This window comes from Sitodiplosis mosellana, unplaced genomic scaffold, assembly GCF_009176505.1.
Source record: "Sitodiplosis mosellana isolate CC-2019 unplaced genomic scaffold, AAFC_SMos_1.0 Smas_scaffold_3, whole genome shotgun sequence".
NCBI lineage: Eukaryota > Metazoa > Arthropoda > Insecta > Diptera > Cecidomyiidae > Sitodiplosis > Sitodiplosis mosellana.
In genome coordinates this window covers 8149610-8175903 of record NW_022595246.1, presented here as the reverse complement: position 1 = coordinate 8175903, position 26294 = coordinate 8149610, and the positions used below count along the sequence as shown (strand labels likewise).

At 36.5% G+C, this 26294-nt stretch overlaps 2 protein-coding genes across 7 annotated transcripts in view; one reads left to right on the top strand and one right to left on the bottom strand.

Moving 5' to 3' along the window:
- Positions 1–17290, bottom strand: part of LOC129566555 (mucin-2) — a 40190-nt gene extending 22900 nt beyond the window's left edge. Inside the window, exons 1-2 of one of the 6 annotated variants that reach the window (XM_055442598.1) lie at positions 16200–17290; positions 14318–14602 (exon numbers count right to left, since the gene is read on the bottom strand). The gene's annotated coding sequence lies outside the window, so the exon portion shown is untranslated. Of the gene's footprint in view, positions 1–14317; positions 15795–16199 lie in introns of those variants that run through there. The other 5 variants (XM_055442601.1, XM_055442599.1, XM_055442604.1 and 2 more) reach the window with 5 other exon arrangements.
- Positions 17291–20872: 3582 nt separating this feature from the next.
- Positions 20873–25960, top strand: LOC129566556 (E3 SUMO-protein ligase ZBED1). The gene is made up of 3 exons (XM_055442605.1): positions 20873–21271; positions 21349–22865; positions 25661–25960. Exons 1-3 carry the CDS (start codon positions 21204–21206, stop codon positions 25858–25860), a joined length of 1785 nt encoding a protein of 594 aa, XP_055298580.1. The 5' UTR covers positions 20873–21203; the 3' UTR covers positions 25861–25960.
- Positions 25961–26294: the final 334 nt, after the last annotated feature.

The window sequence follows — 26294 nt, the reverse complement described above, 5'->3', positions numbered from 1 at the left end:
AACATCATTTTTCATCTCTTTTGTTGCGATCGATGATGCAGCTGAAATGCAAACATCACAATGAAAAATGGATCAATTGTAATCTGCATTTCTTGCTAAGCTCATACCAAACAGAACAAAACACTATATCGAAACGGAAACAAAGCAGATCGTCAGCTTGAAAATATTCACCTCTTAATTTATGTGCGATTTTTTTCTCTCTCTTCATCTTTCATTTGCGCTTCGTTTGCTTGTACACTTGATTCTTTAGTGATGCAGCCGTTTTAAAAGCGATTTGCTATGCATTAATGACGGCTAATTTGAGGCGGTAATTTTGTTTCATTATATTTTTAGATTTAATCTGTTCGATTCAATCGAAATCGTTTTGTTTACTGAACCGATTTTAAATGGGCCTCGAGGTAAATTGGCTGGAATTTGTGCGGATTTTAATGTGCACGCAAATTAAATTGAATTACCAGCTCATTTCGACTTTATCGGACGGTGACGGTGGCGGTGGTGGCACAGTGATGTAATCACAGCCCGCGAATATCAATGCGATCAAAACAACCGCAACAAAAGCCACCGAGTATCGCAATCACACATATTCACTTCTGGTAATCTTCCACCCAGCGCGCATGCACGCACATGAATGGCTGGCAATTAAAAGTTTGTTTTGACCGATTATGGGCAATCATGGAAAGTCATTAAAAATGACACGTTCAGAGCAAAAAACCTCACACCAAAAACCGAAACCATAAAATGCACCGAAGAATGCAAAATATTGCGTGAGATTTGGTTCAGTTTCCATTCAAAGAAACCATTAGAAATATCACATTTTGCGTTAGACACAGACACAGAGAGAAACATACGCGAATCGACTGTCATAATCTCTTAACGGATTAACGAATGTGCGCACAATCGCGTCAAAGTCTGAGCATTTGAAGAATACCTCCCGTACACTAATCGCTGTTAAACCTATTTCAGACTCAAATCAATTTAATATCACTTAATCAAAGACGTCTAATCGCGACGAACACCGAATAAAGATGACCAAAACAAGATTTAAATTAACAAAAAAAATTGGTCACGGATCGATTGGCTCAGACGACGAAAGAGAAATTAAATTGTGGAATTTTAGGCTACAAAAAATCGAATAAAAAAAAAGTATCAAAATCGAAGAAAAAAACGCGAAAATCGAATCAAAACAAAAAAAGTCAAAAACAACACGAACTCGAAAAGTTTAAGCTAATAAAATGTGACGGTTCGCTCGAAAAACGTGAATAAGTTTATTAGGATGGTACCGTATCCGGCTCAACGTCGCACATTTAGAATGTGGTGATTGAGTGAAATATTGTTGGATTTAATTAAGCGGTTAACCCGATGTTAACCTGTGACTAGGATTTTATTGGCTTAAATTTGGATTATTCTTCGAGTGTCATGACGTACAAAAAACAGGACTTAAATTGTGGTGGCGCCGCCAGTATGATCTTTCTAGTTGTTGATTCTAAGAACCACTACAAAGTGAATTCGCTTTTTTGCCGAAAATGCAAATATTGATAAAAAAAGTCTAGCGCCATGGCCCATATTGCAACTTTGGCAACAGTAACTTTTTCCCCTGTTCAACATTCATATTTACCACGTGCTGAAGGCTTTTTCTTCCTCCACCCGTGTCGATATCTATGCTCACTACAGCAATCGATCTTATTCAATTTCTGATTTTCTCCACCGTAATTATACCTAATTATCGTTTGCATATGAATCATACTAATTACGTTATGTATTCTAGTGCAATTGATATTATGTGTTCCGTATGTAATGATCGACAGCGTGCAAATCTCGTGTGATTTCTGTTTTTATTTCGCGTTTTTATTTCTGTGTGTGTGTGCCATGCCGCGCCTGATTAGACGTATGGAATTTTCTTTAATGATAATTCATTAATTCTAGTTATCTCATTCGGCATAGTAAATTGTATTTTTATTGATCAGCCAGCTGGCTTCCGCGTGTGCAGTAAGTTGATAAAATTAAAAAGTAATTTGCGGAACAACGGCAACAAAAAAAGCTAAAAAAAAACTTGGACTGCAATCCATCTATCTAAGGAATAATGTGTGATTTTAATCGTTTCAACATTTTCACTTTGACGTCGTCAAGGTCATGTAGCCGATACCGGGCGCTCCATTTGATTTTTTTTCCCCAAAAACATGCAAGCCATTCCGATCCAAATATCATAATCTCTTTTGTTTAGAATCAAACGAAATGGGCAAAATAAACAATAAACACTTTGGCGTTCCTATTTCGTGGATTGTAGTATGTTTGTGTCTGTTATTTTTTTTTTAATTTTCGGTCGGAATGTTGAAATTCACGTTTGGTTTTTCGATTCCTTTTAATAAAGTTACCATTTTAATATTGAAATTGGTTGCATGGGCTGTTGTTGTTATATTGATTTCGTAAGGCGCAAATTGAAAAGTCGTGCGCTGAAATATGGATCATATAATTTATACACGTATACATCTACCACATTCGGCAAAAAGCACGATTTCAGACAAATCTAGTAGCCGAAATATTATACACAATTCGGGTAAAAACATGGGCATTCGCTTGATAAAATCAATAATTTATTTATTTTTTTTACTGCGCACAGTCATTTTTATTTGGCGCGTCATTCGGCGTTTTGGTCATTTGTTTCATGGTTTGATGCTCTTTTTCAATTTCTAAAACAACTATTCTTAATTCACTCCAAAACGAAAACCAAATACATCCCGAATATTCTAGCCGCAGAAAGATAATAAACATAAATTTTGAATGTCATGGAAACGATAATTAGAATTCCGGCAATCGGTTCATAGTTTTGTGATTCACAAATGACATTCAAAGAGACATTCGCAAACCTGTTCGATCGTTGCGCACTTGGTGTTTTGTTTTGGTCATCCAAATTGAATCACTCAATGAACGTAGTAGTATGGTATGATTGATGCATGAGCAAAAGTGAGCTTCAATCGTAAGGCAAAGATCGATTCAACAACATCGCAAAAATTTGATTTAAGAACATTTTCGAACGAAAAAAATTAATTTATAAATAAATCACATGCTTTAAGCGAACAACAACAGAAAAAACACTTCAATCGGCTTAAAAAAAACATCCATTTTGGCAATGATTATGGGATTTTTCAGCTTCATCAATGAGCATGTATGGCATTATTATATGGCTGCGGCTTACAATTGCGGAGTTAAGTTGTCACGGATGTTTAAGAACCAATTCGAATGCCTTATAGTGACTAGCAAGACCACTTCAAAGCGGCCAGAATTGATGTCGAACTTGAGATTAGCTGCATAAGCTGCAGGCAATTTGTTGGAAACGCATTTTTTACTATATTTTCGTTTTGTTTTTGTCTACATTCTTGTACTTAAGCACTTTTTGTCATGTTTTTTCACAACTTTTTTTTTGTCGAAGACGCTTTTTTCTTCCACTGTGTCGTGCTTTTTTTCCTTCTACGGTGTAGTTAATTTTTCAGTTGAAAAAAGCAGTTGGTCTTTTTTCTTTCGTGTAAATCACTGCATTGGGGATTATGTCGCATTTAGCTGCGCATTGCAAATATAGAAGAATAGTAGAGACGAACTTATAAGTACATAATTATCGTTATTATTTGAACTAGCCAATGGATGGCAATTATAATCACGCACTCAAATCACACACGAGCACATCGTGTAAACGCAATATTTTAATGGCAAATTTGCATAAGAGATTAATGGCTATCATTTAATATGCCGGCTTGAATACGCATTCAGTGACACCCAGCAGCAGCGGCAGCAGCGGCGATGGCAGCAGACCAAATGACATTCGTGTCATTGCTTATTGGTTTGCCATTTTGCTGGCGATTAAACAGTATTTTCAACTCAATTGAACACGACACTCGCTCATTTCACGACTGATTGCACTTCCATCCTCATTTGTCATATCAATTACCAACAATGTATGTAACAATTTATAAACATTTTACACACTATGACTTTGGCCTTGATTCCATGTTTGTTATAAAATCCACAATTGATGGCAAAATAAACGCTGGCCATTGTTCTCATTACTACAGCCAATTTTTATATCAGATAAAGAGGTTGAGCTTATGGTAATAAAACGTATTAACAATTACTTCCTTAGAACTGGAACCATTCAACCAAATAACATGTAGTGCCCGGGAGGTGTGTAAATATGCGATTTCCTGAAAAGTTGACGCGATTTCACCTTCGAACGAATGTTAGACGAAAAGCCAACGGTAACACTCGTAAACCCACCCATTTGCTCTAAATAAGTTTTCATTTGTTTTACTTTCGTATTATCGAGTGTTTTCATCAGAAACCGCGTCACACGAGCAGAAAAAAAATCTCATCATAATCCCATCATTAAGTCATTTAAGATTGTCGTGCATAATAATAGGCAGGGGAAAAAATAATCTCACGGCGGAACATTTTTCGCATATTCTACTTAGAAATTGGGCAACCAAACCAGAGAATTGGCGTAAGTGAGCGCTTGGTCTAATTGGATTTGGAGTGAAAATAAGAAAAAATAAAATATATCCATGTTTTAGAACATTCGATTAGAGGAAAATCGGAGCGAATACCAAACACGCATGCAAATTGTTGCATGCAGCGAAGCCGCTGCCAGTTCTAACGAGACGAAACAATAGTGAAAAATGCAATACTTGCATTATTTGTTCTATTAGCAGCTGCGACTTCTATCGTCGTCGTCTCCGACGCCGCAGCCGTCACTACCTCATAATAGTTCTCAACAAATTATTTTTCACAAGAAATGATTTCATTTTTTTTTCTTCATTCGCTGATTGTTCTTTGTGTTGCTACACATCCACTTGCACTGCAAACTGGCTGAGAAGATAGAAAAAAAGCGCCACTTTACGTTACAAATAGACGCGAAAAGAAGCAACAAACACATAGAAGCCAAGTAAAAATGCTAGCAAATCGAAGAATAAGGAGTACAAATGCTTTTATTCGGAGTTGCTGATTTTTTTATGTGCCGCGGAAAAAGTAATACAGTCGCAAATCGAGTGGGTGCATTGTTCTCGTTTCCACGATTTACACACAAATACAAAATCTACTTTTTGTTTTGCTGCCGTTGTGGCTGCTGCTGCTGTCGAGCGTACAGCGCAGCAAATTATAAGCTCCGTCAAATGTTCGGCTCCAAAATGGAATTAAATCACACTTTTGAACGCTTCATGCATACTTTTCAACTTAACGCATTGAAACGTTGCAAATTCCGGAACGACAGACGCTTTATTCCCATTTTTTTTGTCTTGAGTGTTTTTTTCCTTCTCTCAGTCGCTCGCAGCGTACTCTTCAACCGCAAACGAAAATAGTTGTTGTGAACCGAAACTGCCTCCTAAATCATGCACACGCAATACATTGAACATGAAATATACGTTTTATGTTTGTGCGACAGCGATAATAACTCGAGTGAAAAAATAAGAAACACAAATAAAAACGACATCGTGAGCAAAAAGCAAACAAGAAAGAAAAAAAAATTAAAGCAGTAGATAATAGCTGCTCCAAGGTCTGTGAATTGCTTAGTCTCTCTGCAACACATTAAGAAAAAAAATTAAGAAAAATGCTTTGCATCTTTCACTTGTCGCTGTGCCGCGCTGTGAGCGTTTGCACATACTTCTGGGTTTCGATAAGGTGTCGCGCCCCGTGTTTCGCGTGTCTACTTTGTGCGGAGTCCACACTATGGGCTAGCACATCAATGATCGGCCAAATGAAACAGACGAGAAAAAAAAACACTTTAGAAAACCAGCTTTTGCACACACAATTTGTTCGACTGCAATTCGAATATTCGATAATGTGCAATTAGCTATTAAAAGCGGCTTTTTCGCATTAAAATGATTTATGACGGAAAAATCATAAAAATTCATATCATGTAATGCAACAACAACAAAGTTATGACAAACGTTAACTATCATTAACGGTCAACACATACGAAGTCACAGGTTGAATTTCGAATCGTTTCATGACGTTTGTTTGCGGGGCGTTTAGCGCTCCGAGTGAATGAACCTGAATTTTTTTTTTGGCAAAATGCACGATCGAATTCAAATGAATTATGGAATAATGTTCATATGTTATGCGTGACACACCAAAATTATTTATTCGCCGAATTTAGCAATTGTATAACAAACACATAATAATAATAATGGCTCATGTCATTCGGCCCAAAATCAATCACCATATCAATTTTTTTTGGAATACGTTAACATATCAATTTATTGGGTTCGTTGAAATATTTTTTGGTCATTTCCAACATTCGACAACTAGATTGCGTAATCTTGCGATTGCATCACCTGAATCACTGTACTTTCTGTGCTAAACTTGTGATACACTATTTTTGTGCTGATGTCCATAACCTCAGTCAATGATGGCAGACGATACCCGATGTTCTTGACATTCACTCGCTGATGCATTTTTTTTTCTTCTTCTTCGTTTTCTCTCGTACGATATATATATATATATATTGAGCCGACAGCTGTCTAGTTTCAATCGATTTTTTTCCCAATCGAGTTCATTGCATTCAAATCGAAGTTTAAAGTTTACAATAGGGAAATCACGATTCAGCAATTACGAAATTGATTGGCTTAGCAGTAGAGCTCAAGAGCAGCCGCCAATTGTAATTGCAATTTTTATTCGTGCGTGTACCTTAAATCGAACAGTTTCAAGCCGAACACCGTTCTCCGTCACTTCGCATCGTCACCATTTATTACCGGCTTAAAATTTATTTGCCATCTGTTCGATGTTGCGACGAAAAAAAAAATTGAAGCATTACTGCAGCAGCTTATTGCATTAAGATCATGACGGTTTCGATTTCATTCATTTTGTAATGCGATCGTGTGGTTAGCCGATTACATGCATTACGTTACAAGTATCAAAAGACGCGATCGATATCGACTTGTCTTGTCGACTCTGCCAACAGCAGAAAGCGAAGAAAAAAAATTTATTATCATCCTCTCCGGTAAAAGTCGAAGAGGCTTCGCAAAAATATTCGCAATACGATTTTAATACCTTTGTTTTATCGCAGTGAAAAGATCTTTGCGCCGACAATGAAAACCAGCGAGACGAAAACAATTATTTACTTAATGAACAATTGCCAACGAGATGCGATGTTTTACCGATTCAATTCGCTCATTGATCTTGGTACAGCAAAAGAAATGCGCACGATTCCGAATGATGTAATACACGTCATCACCGTTGCTCCTGCTGCTGCCACAGCCAGCTTGATCGATTACACTGATTTCCATATTTGTTTTAAGTGTATCGCCGTCGTACAATCTTTTCATCCATCCATCTTTTAATTCAAACCATTCAAAGGAGATAGAAAACGCCTATTCATTCGTGATCCATTTTAATTATTATTCCGTCAGTTATACTCAAGCCAATATGAATCTGATTAATTTCTAAACCATTCAAACGATTTTAGTCAACGGTTTTGAAAAGGGTTTGAATTCATCTCCATTTCAAATGGAGAGCAAAAATCAAATCAAATAATTCGAATAGCGAAATTAGATTTTGAACACAAAAAAAACGAAACAAATGAATGTAGAAAACGATGATGAATTGGGTAGCAGAGTTTCGCAGTGAAGATGTCGGGCTTCCTGAACTTTGTCGCTCAATCGTAGGCACTTTCATCACATTAATACAGTAATAACGACACCTATCCGTCAATTAAAAACGTCTTTTTTTCGAAATTCTTCTTCCGTCAATTAAAATCCAAATCATATGTGTTTCGCGGGCAAAGTGAATATGTGTAAAAAAAATAGTACTTATAATAATAGCAACCATCGCGGCTTAGCTGTGGTGCTGATATGCCACTGCGCGTATAATTGTAAAGTGGTTTCATTGTTAATTGCTAGTTGTTTATCGTTGGACAAACACACATACACTTGATAGCTAAGTGAAGAGATGCTCTCACCTGTCAACACCGTGCAAACACCTCATATTCATCTGTGTCGCTCGAGTGTATCATCACATGACATTCGCTTATTTATGCGTCTATCCACCGTGATCTTCATCACACATTGAAAAAAAAAAAAAATAAAACTGCATTTAAACAGAAAATGCGTATAATTTCTACTGGCATGGGCACGATAATAACATTGACATGGATCCTCCATTTCAACGGTGAACATCCAATTAAATGATGCTTAAAAATAGCGAACGAAATAAAAATCGCTATTGTTGAACCATTTTCATTTATTTAATTTTCCATTTTAGTTTTTTTCTTTCTTCTTCTTCTTTCGGTTTAATTAGGCACTTTGCGGAATCAAATGATTCTCTAATGGTGAATACCAACCTGCATTGCACCTGGTTTTCATTCAAGATGAAATTGCCAAGCATTTTCCATTCAAAAGTGTTGAACTTCAAACAAACGAACTTATGTATTGTAGTCGATTGCAATTCAAAGGATGAATTTTGAGTGCAAACAAAAACCCGATTGAGCCACACACACACACACACACTCAAAGCATTCAATTCGAATGGATGCACGTAATGAAACGTTTTTTTCTGCTCATAAAATTACATTTCCTAACGTAATAATATGGAATGCTCCAGCAATGATTATGTCAGAAGAATCAACTTACTCACAGACACCATCCAAAGTCGAAATAAGGTCAAATCGGTGGAGAATAAAATAATTAGATTAAACACTTTTAATTGGGTGTTTTAATGGCTTGCTATTGTCATGGGAAGCAGCGTGCCGACAAACGATGAACACTTGCAAAAATCGTTGTGTATGCGTTTAATGGGGGAGGTGGAAAGGCGAACGCACAAAATATTTTAATTCATCACGCTCTTCGGCAACAAAGTCTCTTGCAGAAGAGACACCATTTATCGCAACAGTGCAAAAAAGAGACATACGGTTAATTCACCTGTTTCATGGGTAACACACACAGCGCACCAACAATAAAATTTATGAAGCTCGCACTTGCTCCGCTCGCAAACAAAATAAATAGCATACGAGAAAGAGAGGGAGAGAAAAAGCCAAGCAGAGTGAAAATAAATGTGCAAATTTTTCTTATTTCTCTCGTTAGCGCGCGCGAGATCGCGAGCCCGTCTTTGGCGAGCGTGCGGGAGCAACCAATGAATTATGCTCGAAACGTGGAATACATTGTACTGACGGCAGTATGTGTGTACGTTTTCTTACGAACGAAGCAAAAAAAAAATTCCTTCGTTTTTCCTTCTCCTGCAGAGCTTGCTACATTTATTATTCGTTTAGTGCTCTGATCATGGCTTCATTTTGGGTTCGCCTCATGCACGTTACCGACACCAACCGTCTTCCATTTAATTGAACTCGTTTTTTTTTTCAATTCAAACACTAAATACCATTAAAAATGGAGCTGTACAATGTACGTTAAAGCTTTTGAGAGAGAGAGAGAGAGAGAGAGAGAGAGAGAGAGAGAGAGAAAAACGTAACCTACACTTGTTTCATGTGTTCATGTCTTTTTTTTCTGGTTGTTATTGGTGAACTCAGAGTTCGCGAACAGTGTAAACACATATCCACAACATTGTTTAATAACAGGAAAATGAAAATTCGCGGTTAAATGATTTTCTCTCTCTTGACTCTTTTATACCCATTCATTCATTCATTTCATAAACCACATAACGGTTCATTTATGTATTAAAAAGCAGCACACACGCATTTCGCTTACGCATCCGAGATAATAAATTTTATAACATTGACATAAAGTTGGCCGAACTCAATTAAAAGCTATATTCTGAGTTTCAAAAATAAACGGCCTGGCCGTTGATTATCAATTTTTCATTTTTGCCGCTAATTTATTCATGTTCATCATTTTTTTAAATCATAGTGTTGATGTTTGTCTTCGTTTTGACGAGCTCATAATTGGCCTATACCATTTTTTTTTTCTTTTTTTTTCTTCAAAATGAAAAACAAGATTATTTATTCTATTACATAAATCAAGATGGAAATTGCTTTCAAAACCAGTGTCATGGAACTATCCGAGTCGGTTGGCGAAACGGTAAATTTCGGACGTAAGGCAATGTGACAACGATGAACGCCCGAACAAATCCAGTCGATGAATAGATAATTACTAGACCGGAAATGCAGGCGCTTTAATGAAAATAAATTTCAATCTGATTACACGTAGTTTTCATCCTATTTTTAGGAATTCAATGCATAATAATGATGATTGCGGTGTAATGTAAACACGGTCTGGAATCGGATTGAGAGAGGTGATTTAACGATATAGTAATAAAGTGCTATAACCTATAGACTATTCAATCACTCTGATTCTATTGAGCCTTCTGTTCGAAATAGAAAAATCTCCAATTAGAAAGCAAGTCTGATTTCATCAACAATTATTAACAATGTTACTTTTGCAACAAAAGCATAAAAATGTCATAAAAATTCTATGTGCAGCGGAAGCGTTTGGCAAACTTATTTCACAATCTGATTTTGATGAAATTGAATTGATTCAGAGATAAACCTTTATTATGACATTGCATCAATAAAACTCGTAATTGATTATCAAATTCAAAAATTGGCTGAGCAAACATTGTCTCGGTCACAGAGAGAGAGAAAAAAAAACTCGAGTTGCAATCATGGTTTGCACGGCCATAACTCAATGTTAATATCAATTAGCTAATCTGTATGCAACAAAGTGTAACATCAACAAATTTAATTTGGTTTCCATTGGATCATGTTATATTGGCTGCGCCCTGATTCCATTGACAAGGTGCGAATAGGTATTTGAAAGTGTCTCAAAAGAAGGAAAAAAAATCGGAATTTATATCAAAGAGAATGTGTAAAACCTTGAGATTAGAATTCAATAGAGTTGGCGATAATTGAATTGAAAGGTACACGGTGATCGATTGGTGATTCGCGCCATAGACTATCGATCCAACCGAGAGACTAAACAAAAAAAAAAATATGCAAGTTGTTTCCTTTTCAAAAACCGATTTCAGGGCAGAAAAAAAAATCATATCTCCTTTCGCTTGAAACATTCACCATGTAGTTTCTTGAAAATTAATCGTTTGTATTATTTTACCGTTTCAATGGAATTCATTAAATCATATACTGACTTTTACTCTAGAAGGAAATGAGTATCGGTTCAGAGTTGAGCAAGTTCAAATGACATGACGAATTTGAGATGTCGTTCGAAATTGAAATTTCATTTTTCATTTGATACACGAACATTTTGATACATGAATTACAAGGTAACGGTGGTTCAACATGCCCACGCTACATTGTAAGCCGAATAAATGCGTACTACCTTTATGATTTGACCATAGAAAAAAAAGTGCCGGCCAACTGGAATGACTGGTTCAATTTTAACAACAATTCGTTAAACATAACAATTATTCAATCAGATCCAATCAAAAATGTTTCGAGTTGATTGAGGCAATATGCCAATAAACAGAGGAAATTGCAAATGAACAACAACAAAAAAAAAACCGTTAAATTCTGGACAAGAAAAAAAATGTTGAAATTTCAATAAGCACAAAATTCTAATATTATTTTTATGTTTAGAAAATGAAAACGAATGTGTATGAGGCGAAAAAATGCCGCTAACCGTTACCGTTGCACATCGAGTCAAGGTTAGCACAAGCCGAATGTTTTGCTTGATCAATTTTGCTGTGTTGTTCCGTTGTGTGTGCGCGAGCGCGTCATTTTTTTTTGTCACTCGTCTCCATTTGACCATAACCAATCACGCTCAGCACACGGTAGCTTTAAATGTGTGAGCAATATGGTTGGTTTGGTGCTATCGGATTCGCCATCGCTTGGAAATTAGACGTGTGAATTATTTATAAGGTTGGTTTATTACGTGCTAACGAACGTTACCAGCAAATATTACGATTGTGTTTATGGGCTGTGGAATGTAACGCGTTTTTTTTATCAACGACTTGAAAGTGAATTTCGTTTCATTTCATTTCGGTATTTTCCGTGATGAAAGACACACAAAAAATTGCGCATAAAATTTCTTTGGAAATTCTTCAGAAAAACAAAACAAAAACATCAAGCGATGCCGTCATCGTTATCAGTTTCAAGTGTGTGTGTGTGGGGGGCTCTGTTTCCTTTGCATTTTATTCGCTTGTTCATTTGATTTATCATCATCAACTTTCATGTGCAAATTGAAAATGAAGCGCGACCATAGAAGCGCATTCATCAATTCGTCGCTGTCCATCCGACATTTCTTCGGCGAATTGCACACTTCTTTTGTTTGCACACCGTTTTTTTTTTTGGTGTGTCGAGCAATTGCGTGCCATTGCAAATTGATTGAAAAATTGTTCGTTTCTTTTGTAAACTCAAAATGCAATTACCAATCGTCGACTCGGTTTTTAGTGTTTGAGTGTGCGCGCTTTGGCATTCATTAATATTTTTACAGCCGCACGACGTGTTTCGTTCAAAAGAAAGGTAAAACCGATATAAAAAAAGCGGCTGGCCCGACAAAAATAAACAAATGCATCGATATTTCAGTTAATGAGTAATACAACAATCACCATCCCGGACTGCTGTGAGTGTAACAAAAGCAACAGGGCTTTTTGTGCACAAGACGAGAATTCCGAAAAAAACGGTTCATTTGAATTCCTAATAGATTCACGTACCAAATGAAGAAGAGAAATGAACTTAAGCGTACGCGCGCACGCGCAAACACACCGTTTAATGCGTGTACGTGCGCTCCGTGTGATGGCTTTACATATGATTTACCCCGAAAACAAAACAAAAAACAACAGAGACGACGACGAAGCAGCAAATTATTTATTTGAAAATAAACCAATAAAATTTACGACGAATAAAAAAAGGCGACAAGCAAAATGAATTGGACATTTTCACTTGAATTGTGGAGAGGAAAAAAAATTAATTTATTTTTCATTTGAATATGCATTCACTTTTCTTCGTGATATCTGACAGCGAGTCAGTTTCTATTTCGCATATTGATTTCATTTAATGCGTGTTTTTTTCTTTGCCCGCTTTATTATTAATTTACTGATATACGCACTTCAATTTAGCCGAGCATTGAAATTGAAAACGATACATACGCATTCGTACGTAATATTACGCGCTTGCGATTCGATTTCATTAAAGAGGAAAATGCAAAACCGATTTAAATTCAATTTGCGACATTCTGATACAATGGCATTCTTTGCATTGCAAACGGACAACACACGGCTTGACTTTGCCTATAGACATTTTCGATCGAGAAAAACCGCCATTTGATACATATTGCAAACAATTTTGCCACTAAAACATCCAATGGTGTTGTGTTTCTCTCGTCAAAGCGCATAAATAAATCCACTGTAAAATCGCCACAGACCAACCGACACATTGCTCAATTCAATTGCGCTGCTTTTTCCCCCCAAATGAGTTTGTGCATTTAAAAGATCATTTAACGATAAAATCGGTATTTATCATTATTTTCATTATTACTTGCACTTATTCCATTCCGTGCATGGGGTCTTTGTAACAGTGGTGAGCGCGCGGCCAATGAGATCGTGGTTTAGTGCTCGAGTTTTGCTGAGACGCGTGTTCATTTCATTTGAAATGCGATCAAAATTGATTTAGCACTTTTCAATGAGCATTTTTGTCGAAATTCTCCTCCATTTTCATCTGTTTTCGTTGTGTTATTAATTTTTCTTTCTTTTTTTTTCAAATTGAACCAAGTCGTAACCTCTCTGGGTGCTACACATTCTTTTTTCAGTTGTTCCAAGTCGTCGGTTAATTGAAAAGAAATTCTTTATTTGGGCCTTTGATCCATTTCCATTTAAAAACGAAGCAAAGCTAAAAAAAAATCTATCTAAAAAAGCAGATTTGTGTCTAACAAAGCATGTGCTGAGACACACACATTTATTTGGAAAGTAAAGCAAATTTGCTTTAAATCTAATTCCATGCCATTTTTTAATATATACTCAATTTTCTGTTTGAGCCCATAGAATGAGAAAGAGCGAGATAGTCTTTATTGTTATGCACATGCTTTTGATGTGAATGATGTTATTGAAATGATGACGATGATGGGTGTAGAGAATATGTAACCATGGCATGCTACACATCAGCAGCAGCAGCCGCAGTAGCACAATGCCAAGAACAGATAGAAGAATGTGCGAACGATTTGCGATAATCTGATTTCAAATGCAGGGAAATGGGTAACACACCATGCACGCTTTTCATCACTTACAATACTTTCTTGTATTCATCACTTATGCTTTTTATGCTCGGCATAAATATGAGTTTTGGTTTTGACAGCAAAACCCATTTCCACATGAACAACAACAAAAAATAGAATAGTAAAATAAGTTATTGATTTGAAAAATGAACTACAACAGTGCTTACCTTTGAATTTGTTTTTGTTGAATGGAAAAATTGCCAATTGAACAAAATTTCCACTTAAGCCTAAGTGGTAAGTGTTCGTCAATGGATCGCAGCTGTGAAAACTAATGAAATGTTTTTTTATATGTGTCTCTTTTTTTGTTGTTGAAATTTGTTTTCAAATCAGCGCCACTTCATTCATATTCATTCATATTCAAACTTCACTGCACTTGATGGTCAGGATGGTTTCTTTTCTTTTCAGTCAATGTGCATTTTTCTTCCCGACAGCTCTCTATCTCTCTCAAAACGCTATGTTCAAATAAAAATTAGTATAATCACCCAGAACTGTTTGATTCGTAGCCATTTGAATTTATTAGTCTCATTATTGCATATTGCATCGCTTGCTGTTGCAGTTGCAGTTTTACTGTTGCTCCACGAATGACGCTACAAGAATTAGCCGTGTTCAAACGATACACTTTTTTTCTCTAAAGCTCAACAGCATACAACCAACGAGAATGGTTTCGAAACAGGAAACAGCTTGGGCGCAATAACAATATATAAAATGTTGATGGCTGTGCGTGTTTTGCTCGCTTTTTTTGCATTTAGTCGTCGTCGTCTCGTGTCTTGTCTTGATTTTATACGTATATCTATCTTCAGGTTTGAGCCATTCGAGAGAGTGTTCAGTGGAGAGAAGAAAAAAGTCTATCGCAGTATCGCCGTTTTTCCATCATAAAAATGTGGTTTATATATATGCAAAATCAATAAAAAAAATGAGCATTGTAAACTATTGGGATCGTAATTGAAAATCGTGGTGGCAAATCAATGTTTTAGCATTACACAAATGGTACTTTGCATATGGATATCGGGCAGAGTAGAAAAAAAATATGGTCGTGTTTCATGACACGTAGTGAAGGAAAGAGAAAGAAAGAAAAAAAACACTGCTACACCGGCTCACCAGTATTATTATTTTTTCTATGCATGAAGAATCGACTAAAACAATATCATTGGAGATTTTTTGCACAACTTTTGCGCACAGAGAAATGAATTCAATGAAAGCGATTTGTGTGTGTATGTGTGTCGACAAAGTGAGTGTGCAACACGAGACAGCGCCAAAGGAAAATGGTTTTCTTTCTATCACCTGTGAGTTGGATTGTTTTCACAAGACATGACATTCTATGCCGTCGTTAATTTTTCGTGCTATTCTTTGCAATTGAAACGAGGTGTGCGCGAGCGTGTGAGGCAAACGCGCTCGCAAGAGAGGTGAAACACACTCGGTGCAATAGGCGCTCAAGATAGATCGTTTTCTTCCTTTTGGCGAAATTCAATGGCTTTCGGTTTCAATGCGTCAATGAAATAATTTCAAACCTTTTTTTTCCTCTATGCTCAAACATTTTAGAAAGGGTCGAGAGCAGCTGAACCACACAACTTTAAACTGCCTACAGAAATGTAGATTTTTTTCGTTTTTTTTCTTCTCTTACATCGACACATACAGAAACAACAACTGCACTTATAAATAGACAACGGTTACAGAAACAAACAGTTCGGTTGATATGAATTTTCATAACATATTTTTGTTGCCTCAAAAAGTGTGTACGGTTTTACATATACAATACATAATACAATACAATTCGGTTTCACCCACAGAAAAAAATCCGAGTGCCAAAGTGTGGACCGATTTATTTCTTAAATTTTCTTAATTTCCGGTAAAACGGAAAAGAAGCAAGCAAAAAATAAAATTCAGAAACAACTTCTCAAATCGATCACACCAAACCACTCGACTTTATGTAGGTGCCCCACAAATTGCAGAAAATAAATAGCAAAAATAAAAATTGCAACATTAACGAAATGATTTTCAATTATTCGGAGAGTGATGTGCTTTTTTTTCATTTGGTTAGTTTTTATTTACTTTGTTTTCGGCAACTATGGATTCAGTTGCTTGCATCAAATGTCTATATCAAAAAATCCATAGAGCATAACATTTAACTTTGATTTTGGCTGATATCGTTCGTATTATTATTATTTTCTTCGTTTCATTCAGTGTTCATCATTCACTTTGCAAATATAATTTCTTTTTATGTTGCTTTCTTTCACTGTGTTCATTCATTGCGAGAGAAAGACGCAAAAACTGCCTTTTAATTTTGCTGTTGTCTGTTCAAGGAACAACCATTAGTTTGTTTGTTTTTTGTCATAAATTTCATTTCCTCAAAATCGTTTGTTTTGATCGATGTGTTTAGTGTCATTCGACGCACTGGTCTAAAAATAACACGTCTCTTCCGCTCCTTATTCTCAATATCACTGGACGAAATGGGGGAGAAAAAAAAATTGGCGCCTGCCAATTCAAATGGGTGTTATAATCAGTTAAAGTTTAGAATCTTCCGGTTCGATCAATTCCGAAGAATTCGTGTTAATATTTATGTTGATGTTGTTTTTTTTTCTCTTCTTTTTTGCATAATATTTCTCACTGCAAAATGTTGAACTGAATTCATAACAAACGCGTCAGACACCACGCAATACAATACCACAGAAACAAACAAAAGAATAACCAAATCCAAAATAATTAAAATTGTGCACAAATAAGTTCCCATAAAAAAAATTATTACAATTCGTCGGTTTTTTCTTTATTATGTATTAGATTTGCTGTAACACAGTCATTTTTTTTCCTCTCCCGTTCGTCTGGTTGCCAAATTAATGAAACCACAAGTACACGACGAGGAGCCGATGAAGTAAAAAAAAACCTCCGCAAACGGTCCGTCCAAAATGATCAAGAATGGGGAAAAAAAAATTCAAAAACAAAAATAACTAAACCACACACCGCCAAAACTCTCGACTTCACTCTAGCTCTTGGCACTGCTTTTTTCTTCGGTGTTGCTTCCAAAAATTCGTAAACTCGACGAAATGAAAACAACAGCGATCGAGAAAAAAAATGTGTGTGTGTGTGTGTTTTACTGTGGAAATGAGATTCGTGTGCGCTCGTTGCCACTGTTGGATGTCAACTGCTTGGAGTTTGTTTGCTCCAGCAGCGCAAAGTATGCGAAAAAAAAGCACAACTAAATAAATCGCTATGCGCGCGAGAGATCGCAAACAGCACACAGAGAGCCGAACGGGCCTCTCTGAGCCAAACGAAGCGATAATACAACAATAAATGTGTGCGCGCAGTGCACACTCTTATGTATTCGCACCACATTTCGACAACAACAATAACAAACGGGAAACAGACCAAACGAGCTCGAACTGCTGTGCGCTCTTTCTCTCGTTCGCTCGCTACGATTATCGACAGAGGAAAAAGAGTTACAATTTTGCCGTGAACGAACAATAGCAGCTAGTGCGCGCCGAGAGAAGCAGTGAAATTACTGCAACTCTTTTCGCATTTTGTGCTTTGGCCACAAAGTGTAATGTCTTTAATTTGTGCGAGAATCGTTTCGAAGCGCGTGATTTTATTTTGCTCTTTTTTTTATCACTTTATACCACCAGCATGTGTGTGAATGAATTTTGTTCGATGCGCAACGGATGGAAATGCATCATATGTGCGTGATTTGAATAAATGCATGGAGATTTGTCGAAGCGAGGAAGAAGCAAACAAGTGTGGTGTTGAACGTCGCACCGTTCATTCATTTACATTCCGAGAGGTAATCAACGGGCCGGACCGGCCCAGCCATTGTTACAATTCGATCAACATGACAAATATTACACAATATCATCCTTGCAAATGCATTCGCCTATCGACAACTAAATCGTAATCAATGCTAAATTTATGGCTTTAATCGTTTCCGTTTATTGTTAGAGCTGCTGCTTCGGCTGCGGCGGCTGCAAAGCAGAAACGAAAAAAAAAACAAAAGCTAAATACTTGGCTATGATAACCGTTTATCTTGTTTCAAAACATATAATTATGTGATTTTCTGTTAACATATCGGAAATTTTCTGCAAATTGATCCAGAAAAAATTACAGCGTTTGGTCGATATACACCGACACGAAAAATGCATGGCATCAATAAAAACATTGAAACATTAACTGAATGGGTTATAAGCTCCCGTGATTTAAACTATGAACAACAGCGCAAAAAAATATATAACAAAATAGAGTGATAACTATAAATTACACCGGTAAAACATTTTGGCTTGAATTTGCCTATGTTTCGCGCATTCTTTGCGAGTCGAGTGGAGTCGAGAGCGTTGTCTGGCGCACACAATAGGTGCACTTTATTGAACTAACCCCACATCGAATGGGCTGCGTTTTGTGTGTGGATTTTCTTTTTTCTTCTTTTTTTTCGCCATTCTTTTTTAGAAACGATTTTCTTTTCATTCGTCGCGTAGAGTTTCAACTTCAAAGTTTGTGTATGGGCGATTGACTACGTAATCTCATTCGACGTGCTCGGCTTTTTTTTGTGTCGTTGTGTCCATATTGAACTGATTGTTTCTGTTCCGAGCGCACACAATGTGTAGAAAGAGAAAATCAACGGACAATGTAACAAAAAACACTCAAACATAATAATGCGCACGGTGCAATGCAAAAGTCAATCGATCTTTTTCACCGGCACACAGCTGAAATCGACACAAGAAACAACAACAATCTCAGAAATAACTACGACAGAAGACAACAGAAAAAAATTGTCACTCGCAATCTTTGTTTTCCAATTCAATGGTTTCGATGGTATTTTCTTATGCACGCGCTCGCTCAATCTATGCAAATCGTGCATTTGCCGTGTGATGCGTACACGATCACACGCTCGCTCCATTTCTACTTAGTTGCAGTTCGGTTGTGCGCTTTTTTCATCGTGTGTCTTATTGAAATGCAATAAAATTATTTAGAGGAAATTTGTCGGCAAATTTATTGCTTCGTTATGTGACATTTCTCTCGCTCTCGCTCTCACTCTCGTTCGTTTGTCGCATTCAGATGAAAATGTTACGTTGCATGATGCAAGTGCATTACTATTAAGTTACTTTTCAAAATTCCACGAAATAAACCAACGAAATGGGCATCTATTATCGTGTTTCTATTTCGCGTTCAGTTCAATTCAGATCGGACCATTCTGAGATTTTGGCTTAGATAATCTATGATAGAAATTCTATTTGCAAATTTGAAAATAAACACATAAATCACTGAGGCACAATGCAAAATTTTCTATTTTAGGTTCATTTGAAAATAAAGTTATTTTCTATTTCGAAACTCCGTAAACTGTAATTTTCTTCTCAATTTTGATCATAGTCATTCATTCTGTTACAAAGAGATTATTAAACTGTTGAAACGCTATAGATGGAAGTCTATCGAAATTAATAATCAACTAAGTATTTTTCATATGAAATTATTCTGATCATTTTTGGCCTTTATGAAGATTGAGTTGTTCTATGGAAATCCCAGTACTCACTTGATTACTGATGCGAGAATGCGCTTGTTTGTCATATCATGTGTGTCGAATGAGCTTCTCGTTAGCGACTTGTGGTTTTTTTTTGTCGCGCCACGCATTCAGAATACGCTCAAGGTATCGGTCAGTATCAATAGATCAGCGTCATTGTATCCGGAATCTATGGCCTTTGAAGCATGTCATCAGTAAATAACCGTATTCAAGAAGAAAACAAATGCGACTTGAAACGACCGACCTCGCCGAAATGTTTGGTTTTTGAAGTGCGCCCGCACTTCCATCGCTCCTTTATCAATTCAAACAAGTTCGCAATATTTGCGGTTTATTTCCATTGATACGTGGGAATTTAAAGAGTTCAAAAATCTGCTCCATGTTTTGGGTGACATGAACGATCGTGGAAAAATCCAAATCCACCCAAAAACAATGGGCTAATAGAAAACTTAAAATCTCAGACAGTCGCACGGTGACGGGTTGGAAAGCCTTATCAAAAATTAATGGTCTCGTTGTTATTATCCATGGAAACAAATCGTTTTCAGCCGTGCAAACCGTATAAATCGTTGAATCTTGTAACCTTTGACGGTCTTAAAAAGCAAAAGTAAATATGCACATTGTACTTGATATTTTATTAACCCAAAACCAATTGTGTGTGATGTGAACCATGCGCGTCATGTGTCTACTGCAGAAGCAGCAGCATCAACCACGATAATAATCCATCAGCCGCACATGAATTAGATGAGAAATGAGCAGCCACAACTCAAGCACTTTCTTCTAATGCAATGAGGCTACTGAACCCGCATCCAATTCAATTTAAAGAAACATAATTAATTAATTCTTCACTTTATTTCGTGCTCAACTTGACTGTTTCAAAGTCAAAAGAGTGATTTACGACAAAACGATCCGATATGAATGCCGATGCGCGCGCGCGCGAGAGAGAGAGAGAGTGTCAAAAATTGCACGGTGACTTTGAACCACTTGAGGCACCCAGCTGGAATAGAGATTATCAAGTGCAATCGTCATCATAAATGCGAGCATTCATTGTTGTATTATTTTTTTTCTCTCGGGCGTGTTTTATTTCTGCATCAATTTATTCCAATACGGAGCGACGGATGATATAAATGTGTGAACTGCTTTTGAAACGAAAATCATCCAAACAATAATCGTTACGATGAGTTCAACAGCTGTTTCTGTCGATTAAACGAAAAATCTACGACGATTTTTTTTTCACACAATAGAAAACGACCCAATGCGATTCATTCCATTGAAATGGTTGTCTTGGCTTACGGTTGTTGAGTTCATTTTGAAAATGAACTCGACAAAAATGGCAACCGTCCCACTTACTCACCGCAATAAAATGGGCATCTCCACTTACGCTTATAACTCTTTGTTTATGTCTACTACGATACATCTGTTGCTCATTTTTCTGCTCACCGCTAGCAATTGTCTGGTTGTCATTGTAAACGTCAAATCATACGGAGTTGTTTGTTTGATTCATTCCCAAAATTGATTGCTTCGTGTTGTGAAATTCACATTTTTATCAAAAATTTACCAAACCCATGAACGACATGCGATTCTCGGCGGATTCGGGGCACTCTTCACGAGACCAGAACAACAAAAGAAGCAGGTGAGTTATGAAAATGAATGAAAAAACGTGAGTTTTGTGCCATCAACAAATTGCTCAAGTCAAATCTTTGTTTTCAGGCGTCAATCGGATGACGATGACATCACCGAAATTATAACTTTGGACGCTGATTCTGATTCTGATACGGATTCATTGGAAAGTGTTTCGCAGTGGTTAAAACGAAAGCGACCGGAGAGTATTACAATTTCAGATGGACCAACTCCATCCACATCACAGGCATCACAAGTGGAGAATGAGTCGAAGGGAGAAGCGGCATCGAGCAGCACTGATAAAATATTAAATATGATAACATTATTTATCGTTGAGGATTTGCACACAACATCGATAGTAAAAGATTCGGGATTTAAAAAATTTGTCCAAACATTGAAGCCAGATTTAGTGTTGCCCACCCAAGATGATATATTGAACAATATTCTGTTGCTGTACGGGATTGAACGTGCCAATTTGCTTATTTTGTTGCATTCAGTGGATGCCATTTCAATTGCAATCGAACGATGGACATCGTTCACCGACAACACATACGCAACAATCAAAGCGAATTTTATAAACGCTGATTGGGAACCACAATCTTACGTGCTGGCCACCGTTCAACTGGGCGACACAAATTCATTTGCATTACTGAACGACAAAGTGTTGGAAACGTTGAAAATGTGGGAGATTGAGAATAAAGTGGTGTCAACGGTGTACGATTGGTATCGACCGCCGATGGATTTCTTAGCGCCGGGGCAATATCAGGAATTGGGCAAGAAAATGTGCTGTTTCGCACTAAAGCTACAAACGGCCATTGATAACAGTTTTAACAGTATCCCAGAGATAAAAGCAATCATAGATAAGTGTAAGCAACTGGTTGCCTATTTTCTACATAATAATGTTGCCGAGATTTATCTGCACAAATACCAAAATTACTTGGAGCTATCGTGCGATCAGTTAATCCAAGCGTCGTCAGATGATATAAATTCCACATATCTAATGTTAGATCGGCTATTGAGCCAGAAACTTGCGATAAATTCAGTGCTTCGAGACGAAGATGCTATCGATGGTACAAGGGCGACGGAGCTGCAATTGGATGACCCTGAATGGTTGATAATCAAAGAAATGGTCGCCACATTGAAGCCATTTCAATTGGCAAAGGTTGTGTTGTATCGGGTCAAGGATCACATTGATTCAGTTTCAGTGGTGAAACCAATGATTCATTCGTTTTGCACCAATTTCCTTTCGGCCAACAATGAAACGACACCGGTGCGACTGTTGAAGCAACGGATTAGAGAAGATCTTCTGACAAAATTCCAATTATACGTGGGACAAAATGAAATGACGGCACCAGACTACTTTGATTTGGCCACCTACTTGGATCCACGGTATAAAAACCAAGAATACATGAGCAATGAGAATCGAGAAACCATCAAACGCTACATTCACGACGTTTATTTTGCCAAGAATGAAAATAACGCATCAAAATCATCGAAATTGTCGATGTCATCGAAAGCATTGAGCATACTGTTCCCATCGGCACCGAGCGAAACGGCAAACGAATGCCTGCGCTATCACAACGAATCGGAAATTGATAAAAATTTATGGTTAAATACAATTTCGTCTATAAAAAATGACAAAAGCGTCTAAAATAAAAACAATTTCGTCTAATGAAAAATTGTTACTTTTTTTTACAAAATCGTCTAAAAAAGTGACAAAATCATCTATAATTCTGACAATTTTTTTAATGACAAAATCGTTGTGGAAATCGACAAAATTGTCTATATTCACAATTTCCGAAAAAATGACAAAAACATCTAAAAACCTCCAAAAACGTCTATGGACAAAACGCGTATTAAAAATGACAAAATCATCTAAATTCGCAATTTCCGAAAAAAGTGACAAAATCGTCTAAAAATCTCCAAAAACGTCTATGGACAAAACGCCCATTAAAAAGGACAATATCATCTGAAAATCTAAAATTTTTATTCCAAACTATTTGAAATTCCAATACGTTTTTGTTGACAAAATCATCTTTATTTCTAATCGTCATATTTACGTTACATTTATCAATGTATTGTACATTGTGGGTTGTTTTCTTTGATGGTTTTCTTATGACATGACAAACCGTCTGTAATTTTGATTGAAGTCATCAGCAGAGTTATATACTCGATTTTTGTGCCCAATTTTTACCTGTACCAATTGCCGATTCTTTTCGAAGAAGGCACTGATGTTAGATTTCTCGAACATTTGCTCTGTGATGAGCTCGAACTTGGTTAGGTTTGGGAACCGTATTCGCAGACAGGTGCCAGTAATATCACCAAAAGGCTGTGACAATCTGAGACCTCGTAGGTTTCGGCAATATCTGAAGGTATTCACAATGTTGTCGCCCATCTCGCACATGATCAACTGAAGTATTTCGATGTGCGGAAAAAAGTGGTTGGAACCATCGAATATTCCTTGTTGTAGTTGGAATTGTATCAATGCCAAACGACGTAATGAAGGACAGTTTCTTATGATAACATCCAGAAGTCTGACACTCGGTGCATTGAATGACGCTGAATCGATTCGCAAGCAATGAACGCTCGCACCAAAAATCATCAATAGGCTGCGGAGCTTATGCAATGATACGGTTTCTTCACGTGTGAGATCAATCGTTTGATGCTTCTGCTCGAAAACTTGAGCAGCCACTTTTCTGAAATTCGTGCACGTGTCATTAAGGGCAACAAAATCAAAACATGGCAAATGTTCGAGAATCTTAGCCACAATCTCATCTTGAAGATCCGTAATATGCTTAGACCAATGAGGGGTAGCAGCGACGTTCAGCGTGTCTGCTTCATCAACTGGCTGAGTCCAACTGTCACCTGGACTCACTTTCATCTGGTGGCCGGCTACAGTATGTAGCTCCTTAGTCAAACAGGCAGCGGCACTACTTGCTGATTTGTATAAAACTGTACCAGAGGTATATCGTGATCGCTTCTTAAACGAAAAGTTTTCGATTTGTCCAAAGGTTTTGAAATGAGTTTTCATTGCACTGTTCAGTATCTAAGAATATGAAATAAAATATTTTTAAAATTGTACAAACAATACAGTATGAAAATATTCACATTGACTGTTTGCAAATGAAAAGAAACTCTCCGAATAGGGATTCCGTCTTCGGTATATGAAATATCAAGTTTTTCAGTATTTGACATGATTTCCCGTGCTTTCCAACGATTTTTTCTAGTCGTTTTCACTTTTTTTTACACAAACAATTTTTTTCTATCTTAACTTTTTTATTAAAGTGACAACGGTGTCTTCTATGTGATTTCGAGCCAAGAAAGCAAAGAAGATCGAATAAGTACAGTCGAACAAGCAATTTTCATTCATGAAAATGTAGAGAGCATCACCGATTTTGACATTTATATCGATCAAGTACACCAACGTGTGTATAAAGTTGTTTTACTTGTTGATTGGAAACGTTCTACATGTTCTTGTCCTTTCTTTATGAAAAATGTAATATGTAAACACATCGTAGGGATAGCTCTCCTATGTAAGCAAACAGGAGTTCCGGCCGATTGCAACCCGCAAGTATTGGCAAAGAAGCCACCTCGTGGGCGGCCAAAGAAATCCGCACCAGCCCTCCAGCGTATGTAGTAGTCAATTTGTGTTGTGATAGAAAAAGCAATTGATCGAAATTTGTTTCTTTTTAGAAGTAATAATAAGAATTAAGTTCTGTGCTCCATTCACTGAGTGTCAGTCGAGCAAAAATGGGGAATTGATATTTTGAACAAACATTTTCTTATAAAAATACAACTATACGAATTTGTAATTATAGAAATGATTTTGAAGCAAACAATATATCACAAAAAATAAATACGATGGTGTTTTTTCTAATTAAAGAAATATTTTGTGTCCATTTTTATAGCAAATTTGTTAAGAAAAAAGCTTGCCTTGCGAATTTAGATGATTTTGTCATTTTTAATACGTGTTTTGTTCATAGACGATTTTGTCACTTTTTTTCGGAAATTGCGAATTTCAATGATTTTGTCATTTTTGATACGCGTTTTGTCCATAGACGTTTTTGGAGATTATTAGACGATTTTGTCACTTTTTTCGGAAATTGCAAATTTAGATGATTTTGTCATTTTTAATACGCGTTTTGTCCATAGACGTTTTCGGAGGTTTTTAGATGTTTTTGTCATTTTTTCGGAAATTGTGAATATAGACGATTTTGTCGATTTCCACAACGATTTTGTCATTAAAAAAATTGTAAGAATTATAGATGATTTTGTCATGTTTTCGAGAAAAAAATAGACGATTTTGTTATATTTGTAGATGGTTTTGTCATAGACGTTTTTGTCATTTCATTAGACGATTTTGTCAATTTTATAGACGTTTTTGTAAGCAGCCAAAATTTATCACCGCAAAAGTGGTGGAAACTTAATGAACGACGATATCCAACACTATCTACGGTGGCTAAGCGACATTTGTGCACACACTCCACATCCAAATCCATTTTCACATCACGCAATGCATCACTTCGACGCAAAAATCTATCACCACAAATTGTTGATAAGCTCATTTTTCTTAATCACAAACTCAAATTTGATGTTATTTAAATCTGAATTTTATGATCAAGTCTTTCATTTCTTCGTTGTCAAGCATCAATGAAATACATTTCGAAGGAAATTAAAATTAAAAAAAAATCAAAGTGTTTTTATTTCAATAGAGGTTATCAGATTAGTTATCAATTCTATTTTTATTTTTTTCGTAAAACGTAAGAATGTATGCTTTTCAGACTATTTCCAGACGTGAATTACGAGTAACTGAAGATAGAAGAAAATTGTCATCCGTAAATCGTAGCATTTACGCCTGAAAAAAGTCTGAAGAAACATACATTTTTTCATGTCTCGTGAATAGATTTGTAGTCCTTTCTTGGGAATCGGTTGTAAATTGTTTTCTTCGAAATTGTTTGTTGTTGATAACTAAAATAAAATCATTTTCTGATAAAACTAACGGGAACGTTTCTTATTTTGATGCTGTAGAATTGAAG

Coding starts and splice junctions, on each gene's coding strand:
- LOC129566556 (XM_055442605.1), top strand. CDS start 21,204: ATGAACGACATGCGATTCTCGGCGGATTCGGGGCACTCTTCACGAGAC. Junction 21,272..21,348: donor CAGAACAACAAAAGAAGCAG/GTGAGTTATGAA, acceptor CTTTGTTTTCAG/GCGTCAATCGGATGACGATG. Junction 22,866..25,660: donor GGAAATTGATAAAAATTTAT/GGTTAAATACAA, acceptor GCCAAAATTTAT/CACCGCAAAAGTGGTGGAAA.